The sequence below is a fragment of the Jaculus jaculus genome, chromosome 12 (genome assembly GCF_020740685.1).
Source record: "Jaculus jaculus isolate mJacJac1 chromosome 12, mJacJac1.mat.Y.cur, whole genome shotgun sequence".
Taxonomy (NCBI): Eukaryota; Metazoa; Chordata; class Mammalia; order Rodentia; family Dipodidae; genus Jaculus; species Jaculus jaculus.
Window position 1 is genome coordinate 68,321,273 of NC_059113.1, and position 9,350 is coordinate 68,330,622.

The following is a 9,350-nucleotide window of genomic DNA, read 5'->3' on the forward strand; positions in this document are numbered from 1 at the left end:
ACAACTTAGGGCTTACTTTGACCTTGTTTATTTTCGCCAACTTTACTAGCAAATGTATTAACCAATCCACATAGATATATAGCAAAGTCAATATAATAATAAATAATTTCAGCTAAATAATTTAAATGAAAACAATTCAAAGCCCTTAGGGCTTACCACAAGAATCTTAAAAGATCCATGTTCATCATCTAAAAACCAAGAACAATAGTTACAAAAGGTAGTAAAAATAAATATACACTTTAAATAGTTAAATAAATACAAAACCTTATGTGTTTTAAGTACACAATTATCAAGTCAGTCTTGACATTATGCCTTGACAAAAGGTTATCCATCTGCTCAGGAATTCTACAATGGTCACCGTCTCATCATTATATTCACACAGAAGTGTTTCAGATCCCTACAAAAATAAAATAAAATAACTTTTAGAGTAGTTTCACTTACATGCGATTATTCTTCACTAAAGTTTTACAGTATATGTCTTTGCAAGCTTGTTAAACATATCAATTACTCAGATTTTCAGAATGATGATAAAAAAATATGTATTTTATTATGATAGAAACATACAAGTTGAGATTTTCTCATTGGTTCATTCTTCTATTACTACAAGAATTTTTCCTGAATTGAATACAAGTAATATTTGAATAAACATTTCTAGGTAGTATCTTATTAAACATTTATGAGAAATAAAGTTTTTTGACCTCTTTTCCTCTGAGTATGTGTTGTATGTCTATCTGTTGATTCTGGTCATAGGTATGAATAATATGCACATTATATATTCTTCTTTTCTAAATCTTGATTAAGATTATCCTGTTAGTCCCCTCTCATTTTCTCTAAGTCAGGATAAAACCAGCCCAGAATAAGTTAGGAAAAATACTAATTGTGAAAAGTTTGGAAAGAACATCTTCATAGGTAGATTTACTTGAAATGTGTTCTCTGGGTTAACTCTTTGGAAATTAATCTCTTCTGCTGAAAGGAGATATTCCAACTGTCTGTCTATTGACAAGCTAAGAAGGAAATATTCTGATATGTGGTGAGATTTATGGGATGGCTTTTTCAAATATGAGGTAATTCCTTATTAATCAAATGACAAGTAAATATTCCTTTTAAACTGCTATGGCTCTATAGGCCATCTTAAACATGGCTGCTTAATATCGTAATTTCTTGTATTTTAATTTTAAAAACAATGTAGCTTTTGAAACACACTTCTAATTTTCACATAATTTCATATTAGGTTCATGCCATAAATTCAGGGGTCAGTTGTATGATGCTTGTTAAATGATTTTAGAGCAAACTTCCTGACACTGAAAAAGAACTGAACCTATCAATGTCTAGGTGACATTGATCTCAATATATATTTTCACTAAAAAATTTTTAATTTAAAAGTCTAAACTGAAACAGTAAACTAATATTGTGACTCTTGTTTGAAATAACTGGGGTTGCTTACTTTTAGAAGCTTGTTGCCACAGCTGAAATCAAAATTATGCTGCTTACTTATGATACTTGTTAACTCATGAATTTTGTACATGGCAGATGGGATGAGAAAATAGGGCAATGAACCTTTTTCCTATCACCTGAGTTCTGTATTTCATGTTTCCAGTGCATTTAAAGCTATCCATGAACCTGAATGTGGGTCTAAATTATCTACTCCCTTGTCCATTTTAGTGGCTACTAATGTTGGAGACAAATCACTTATAGCAGTCATTCTACCATGATAAGGCTACCACATTTGAAAAGTTTCTGGATCATCAGTGTTGGCAATTCTGATAAGTAATATGAAGGAAATGGAACCTGTCTGTTTGCTGTGAAGTTGTTTTCAATGCTTACTTCTACTTCCACCATTGTGCTAATGTGAGAGGTAGTGCTATGTTGGTGCAGGGGCATGTCCTTGGAGAGGATGATGGGTGGAAACTCTCCAGTTTATCCCTTCCCACAGTGCATGAATGTAGCATCTAGCATTGAACTGACTCATAATCATAGTGTTACATATTGCCTAATTAGATGCATGGAAACTTTATATCACTTTTAAATGCAATACTTTCCTTCTCCATTTATTTTATTTCCAGGTCAGCAAATATAGTAATGCCTTACCTTTAGTTTCAGAACAGTCACTTTGATGTTGCTGATGATATCCCTGCTATTTTTTAAGTGAATGTTTTTGCTTTGAGCTAACTTTAGCACTTCCTGCAGAGGTCCAAGCTCTTCTTCTAAGCACTGAAGATGTTTCAGTTCTGTGGCCTAGAATAATAATAAAAATAATTATTAGCTCACTTCACCCTGTACTCAAGAATCAGAAGTTAATTTCTAATTTTATTTGATTAAGAACAGTGCTATATAGTTTTACATTCTCCCTCTCCTAAGTGTTGCTGTAAAGGCAGATCAATATAATTGACCTAAAAGTAGAAAATTGCCAGGCATAGTGGTGCACACCTTTAATTCTGGCACTCACTTGGGAAGCAGAGGTAGGAGGATTTATGTGCGTTTGAGGCCAGTCTGAGACTAAAGAGTGCATTCCAGGTCAGCTTGGGCTAGAGTGAGACCTTACCTTGAAAAATCTAAAATGCAAACAAAAACAAAAAACCTCTAGAAAACAAGAACTCAAATACTTATGCTTAGGATTAACTGCTTTTTGATGAGTCATTTATTTCAGCTTAATTAGACTTTGTAAAAAGTCAACATTTCCCCCTTCAAATGCTTATCCCAGATGTAGGCTACTTTTCCTGACTATATAGAAGTGATTAGAGCCAAAGCGGTCACAATGTGGAAGCAGAGGAACCAAATTCTACATTCTAACATTTGATAATCTAAGAGTTGAGAATCATAGAATGTTAAGAGATGTGAGTTATTGAATGCCAGCTGTCACTCTCCCAAATCTTACAGGTTAGTTTATTATGACTATAATATGTAATATAGCCAGGAAGATACATTGCACTGTACCTTGAATTTTTTCACTTTTCTAGAATTACTACATTGTGATGTGTTATAAAAATATATTTGTCCCAACCAATTAGTCATAATATTTAGATAGGACTTTTGGACAAGCCTCCTGAAATATACACATATTTTGAAATTCATATATAAGTATAGAAAATATACATTAGCATATGTTTATATAACTAATATATATGCAATGAATATTGCAATATCTTATGGTACCTTATAATAATTTCATTAAAGTTACATGGAGAGTTTTCTCCTATACAAGCCCCTTTAAGTTTGCAGACCTTTTTAAAGTAAGCTATGTAGTTGTATTATTGCCATTTTACCAATAAGGAAACTGAATCTCAGAATTTGTGTCTTCCCTAAGGCTGCATAAGTAGGAACATGGATTTTTTATTTTGTGGCAGTATTAACATAGATCCTTTGAATTAAAAGCTTCTATTAATTTAAAAAATCTGACATATATGTGCAATGGTGGTTAAATGAACTAACAATTTATTACAGTACTTTGTTTCATATAGTTTGTCATTTAGGAACCCGGATTGCAGTGACTCCCTCTTAAGTTACTCATACTGTCTCCCTTGTTTCTCTAGCAGTCTCTAGAAGGAAAGGCCTCTGTTTCCTGATGTGTCTGTCCATCTATTGGCCAAAGTTCACAATTGCAAGACTTAACTCTGGCTTGAGCATGGAGGTGTTTTCTTCAGAAAGCTGTCCAATCTCTCACTCTTGGAGTTCAGGGGTGTGTGACTGTAATTAAAGTAGCCCTTGGAAGCTATTTCCTTTCCATCTCCCAATAAAGTATCTTGAAGCAGAGTTCCCTCAACTTAATAAAAGTGGGTCAATATGATTGCATATTTGTTCCTTTATGTCCCTCCATTTTTCTTTTTTTCCTGAGCTTGGGACAAGCTCTTCCTGGCACTTCTGTTGCCTGTCAGAACTGGGGGAAAATCTCTGTTCTTTATGCAGCTCATGAGGTCGGGTAAGCTATTGCATACTGAATCCACAAACAACCACACAATGATTTCAGTCTTGGGGGTAGAAGGGCATAGAAATAAAAAATAAAAAGTTTGCTTTATACTTCCCAATAAGGATTTTGTCTCCACTAGTTCTAATAGATCATATTTATGCCATGTTATCTGACATTCTTCTGAATTGTACCAAAGTTATACAGATAACAATTACTATCCATGTAAGTAGACAAGAAACTGACCCACTTGAGGTCAAGACAATCTAGCCCTATCTCTGCTCAGGCTGCACTATGCTGCCTCTAGAGACTGTCTCAGGAATCTTCCCCAAAACCATAAAGTAAACTCTGAAGTCTGAAGTCAGTTGTGATATTTTACATGCTAAAATGATATAACCAAGAATCTCTAGAAAAAAAATAAAGCAGTAAATCAACATATCTTATTTTTAATATATCCCAGCAGTGAAATATATTGTGTTTTCTTCTCATTATCTCTTTCCCAACATTCAGTACATATTAAAAGTATAGGAAAACTATTTTAACAGAAGCTCCATGATCAAACTTAGGGTTTTAAAGCAAAGATATTGAAGGAACTTATTGTCCCTTGGATGTGGTATTATTACCCAACATGAACATATTCACATTACTTTGGATTGTATTAAAGCACAAAGTGAACATAGAAAATTGAACTTACCTTCTTTGGCATGTAAAATTTAAATGTGAGCATCCTGGACAGTATGGGACTCTTGCAATTCTGAGAAAGCACAATACATTGTTACTAAAAATGAACTTTGGCAAGAAAAATGAGATGTCATTCTTTTAGTTAGAAAGGAAGTGCACTCACATTAACTCCTTTCAAGAGCAGCTGCAAGTCCAGGAGGACCTGCTGCACTTGTTGCTGCGTTTCCTCTGCAGAGCTGGGAGTGGGTGTGCTGCTGGAGACCAGAGCAAGAGTCAGAGCTATGCAAGACCAGAGCTGCAGGCTGGACATCGTGGCAGGATTTGAGGTTACTGTGAGCAGCGATTAGAAGGTGATAGGAAGCTCTTAAACAAGAGAAGCAATTTATACTGTTAATTCTGGAAAAATAATATGGGGGTGTCAAAATGTTTTACATATTACACATATTTTCAAAGTCTCTACCTGTGTGGCAGAAAGCATTACCATTGTTTTTCCTCTTCTGATGACTCTTGGGAATTTCTTTAAACCCCCATACAGTGACTGAATGGATATAGGTGAAATCCCTCCTGGTTACATTAGCCCACATTTAGGTGGCAGTTTTAATTCAAACAACAAACGCCTTCTGTGTGAAACAATTTTTCCTTCTTTCTTTAAGGGGGTGGAGATACAAAAGCAACTCATGAAAATTTTCTCTTTGTCAAACTATCCTCAACCTGTAAGTACACGTTGTGGTGGACAAGAACTAGAGTAAGTGGATGAAAAGAATAGATCTTCAGATTTGTTGATTAGACAGGAAGAATATTGGTTTCCTGTTTCAGGATGGTTTACCTTTTTATCTACACAATGAGCTAATTGCACCCGAGTGGCTTCCTCCACTTAGCCAGAGATGGTAGTAAGATCAGGGCACATAAGATGTTCATTGAGTTTGAAGTATTATTTTATTCTGTTTTCAATTTATCTTTCTCTATCTGCTTATGTATCATAATTTTATTGTAATTTTTTGTTTTGTTCTGTTTTGTTTTTCAAGGTAAGATTTCACTCTAGTTCAGGCTGACTTGTAATTCACTATGTATTCCCAGGGTGGCTTCCAATTCACGGTGATTCTCCTACCTCTGCCTCCCAAGTGTTGGGATTAAAAGCGTACGCCACTATGCCCAGCTTTTTTAATTGTAATTTTATTGTAAAATTCTCAGGAAGAGTGTAGCATCTAAGGAAACTGGTGCTGCTTTTATAGTGGGGGGTTTTCTACATGTTATGTTAAGGCAGTCCATGTTTATAGTTGTGTTTTCACTTCTCTAATAAATTTGTTTATCTGCAAAATACCTGGGGCATGCTGAGAATGACAATAACAGTTGGAAATATGACAAGATTGGGTGTTTTTAGTGGTAGGTTGGGTGGGACTCATGGGTACATGTTGCATGGTCCTCATTGTGCCACAAGGTCTGAGGCATGAATAGTACAAGTATACTTCCAATTTAACCTGAGGAAGTGAGGAGGTCACCCTCAAAGACACTGGCTGGAACCCCTCCATTTCTGCTGCCTTATCACCAGCACTCTAGGTCTTAGGTCTACAATTAGCATCTGAACTGCCCTCTAGTATATAGACAGAGGAAAAAATGTGCTCAGGCACATTGTTTATTCAAGACTTCCCTTGTGATAAGATACTTCCCATTTCTTAGATTAGAAAACAGAGGAACAGAGAAGACTCAAGGTCATTCAGCCCTTGCTGTCAATAAAGGGCAAAAAAGACTAAAAACTAGAATGTTCTGACCCCAAGATCTACTCTCCTGCCATTTATATTCTTTGTCAACCTGATATATAGACTAATGAAATTCTAGGTAAAAAGTATTGCATCAAGGGAGAGGGACGTGAAGAAGTTTGAATATCAGTTACTTGAAAGTGGCAGTGAGGTGTGGGGCAGCAGGGAAGTTAATGCTCTAAGAAACAGCTGTACTCTCTTAGAAAGAGATTCAGTAACACCCATCAGTAGGCAGTATCTTAGAGAATAAAAAATTCTGCCTGAGTTTTAAAACAATCATCACAGTTCCTCAGGTGGGATAAATGAAGGCAGGTTAGGGACAAATCTTTTCTTTTTATTATCTAAAAGTTCAAATATTCTCTCCGTACATATCAAATTAAAACACTTCCATTGTTGTGACAGCTTATTCACACTTGCTTCACTTCTCAAGACCTCTTTCTTACTCCAGCAGCGCGAGCTCAGCCCTACCGCTTCCAGAAGGAGAGAAGCCAGGCCCACAGGCTTTCCTGCATGGGGCCTTTTCCAATGAGGCCTTTAATGCCTTGAAGGTCTTGATATTTACATATCTCCAGATATTTCCTTTAGAGAAATTGGCTACTTCTAACGTTTAGTCTCCTAGTTAATTCCTACTATTGCATAATAGGCAACAATATGGAAGTTGGCCTTATAATTTCTTGAAGTGCTTGGGGAGAAAGCGGCATGCTGCAATTCACTTTCAGTTTGAACAAGCCTGACACAGCAGCTGGCTTTGCTGGCTGTAGTGGTGACATAATCAGTAGGAGACAAACCCCACATGTGTCATAATCTCCACTTCTCTTTTTACCAGGCAGAATTCTGCTACTTAACATGAAGCTATTTTACCATTGTCTGAGACTCAGTCTGTTGGAGTCCAGTAGCCTAAGTTGCTTATAAAGGGCAGCTCCCAGCCCCAGAAGCTGCCAACCAGAGAACCTGGTCATCTGTTGCACACAGTATCCATTCATGGAAAATTAGTCCCAAGGATTCTGCCTCCCATGAGGATTTCTTCTTCCTGACCTCTTTCATAGTTTCCTAAAGCTTTTGTTTGGGCTGGAGCCCGGGTCCTGAGTATCTTACCAGTTTCTTCCAAGGCCTCTTGGAATTCCCTTCAGCTCCAGTGTTCTCCCTTTGAAATTAGGATATTCCATGTGAGAAGCTGTTTGATTCTGGGAGAATTTAGCTAGGAATTCTGTCACTTTTGAAAATCTGCATTTCCTCAGGCAAAGGTTGGTGCTTTTGTATTAACTGTTTCTCTTTAAGAAAAAAAACCTTTTTTTTTTTTGTTTGTTTTTTGTTTTTTGAAGTCGAGTCTCACTCTGGCTCAGGCTGATCTGGAATTCACTATGTGGTCTTAGGGTGGCCTCGAACTCACAGTGATCCTCCCACGTCTGCCTCCTGAATGCTGGGATTAAAGGCATGTGCAAGAAAACATTTTCCTTCTGGCAAAGTAATGCATTCATTAAAATATTGTGATAATAAAGCTATTATTACATTTATTTAAGCTTATCTATATCTAAATGTTTCCTGTTTAACTTTGTTTCTAAGTTCTCTCTTAACAGTTTGTTCTTCCCTTTCCTACAGTGCTTTGAATATACTACTGACAGTTCATTGTGTTGTCATTCCTAAGGAATATATTTTTAAAAATTCTATACTTTAAGTTTCACAATTTCTTTTTTTTTAATTCTTTGTTGTTCAATTTTATTTATTTATTTGAGAATGACAGAGAGAGAGAGAGAAAGAAGGACACAGATAGGGAGTGAGAGAGAGAGAATGGGCGCGCCAGGGCCTCCAGCCACTGCAAACAAACTCCAGACGCATGCGCCCCCTTGTGCATCTGGCTAACGTGGGTCCTGGGGAACTGAGCCTCGAACCGGGGTCCTTAGGCTTCACAGGCAAGCGCTTAACCGCTAAGCCATCTCCAGCCCAAGTTTCACAATTTCTTAAATGCACATAAGCTTCAAAACATTTTTAAAAAGCAACTGTAGTCTTAAAAGCTAGCAATAAATATTGACAACATATTTTACAACTCTTCAGACCAGGGGAGTAATCATAAAATAATTTTAAAATTACAATTATAAAATAATTATTTACGAAATTGAGTAATGTTGGCAAAGAGAAAGAAGTGAAGTAAGGCAAAGTATCTGGAGGTCCCACTCCTATAGCCCATGAGGATGTGAGAAGGAGCCAGACTTGAAAGTGTTTTCTCCTCACCTTCAAAGTTACATGAGTCATTAATTTTATAGCTTTAACTTTGTCTCTTACGTTATTTTTTAAATATACCAATATGAACCTCATACTTTTTTAGAAACCTGCACCTAAGAGAAGAAAGAACTCCATCTCTGAGGAGTCCAGCTCCTACCATCATTGTATTTCTACCTATATTTCCTTTCATCTTTTATTGTTTATATGTAGATGATTTGGTGTTGGGTAAATATATTTATTTGTAATTGTTGCATCCTCTTACTAATTTAGTCATTTATAATTATGTTCTGAAATTCTTTGTCTGCTTGAGACTGAAGCTTATTTTGACTGATGTATGAACAACTACTTTGGTTCCCTTTAGTTGCCATTTGCATAGAATATCTTTTCCTATCCCTTCACTATCAGACTACTTGTGTCTATACAACTAAAATGAGGGATTGAAGAGATTGATCGGTGTTTAAAGCACTTGTCTACCAAGGCTAACAACCCAGATTCAATTTCCTAGTACCCACATAAAGCTGGATGCACAAAGTGGCACATGCATCTGGAGTTTGTTTGTATCAGCACTATGCTCTGGCATGCCCATTCTCTCTGTCTAGCTCTCTGTCTTTCTCTCTGCTTTCAAATAAATAAAAATATTTTTTAAAACACTAAAATGAGGCCGGGTGTGGTGGTACATGCCTTTAATACCAGCACTCGGGAGGCAGAGGTAGGAGTATCACCATGAGTTTGAAGCCCTCTGAGACACTACATAGTGAATTCCAGGTCAGCCTGAGCTAGAGTGAGACCCT

The 9,350-nt window shown here is 36.4% G+C and overlaps 1 protein-coding gene across 1 annotated transcript; it reads right to left on the reverse strand.

Annotated features, from left to right (window-relative positions):
* Positions 1-289: 289 nt before the first annotated feature.
* On the reverse strand, positions 290-4,892 carry Il2 (interleukin 2). The gene is made up of 4 exons (XM_004667021.1): positions 4,746-4,892; positions 4,596-4,655; positions 2,089-2,235; positions 290-397 (listed from the first exon to the last, which is right to left on the reverse strand). Exons 1-4 carry the CDS (start codon positions 4,890-4,892, stop codon positions 290-292), a joined length of 462 nt encoding a protein of 153 aa, XP_004667078.1.
* Between the last annotated feature and the right edge of the window lie 4,458 nt (positions 4,893-9,350).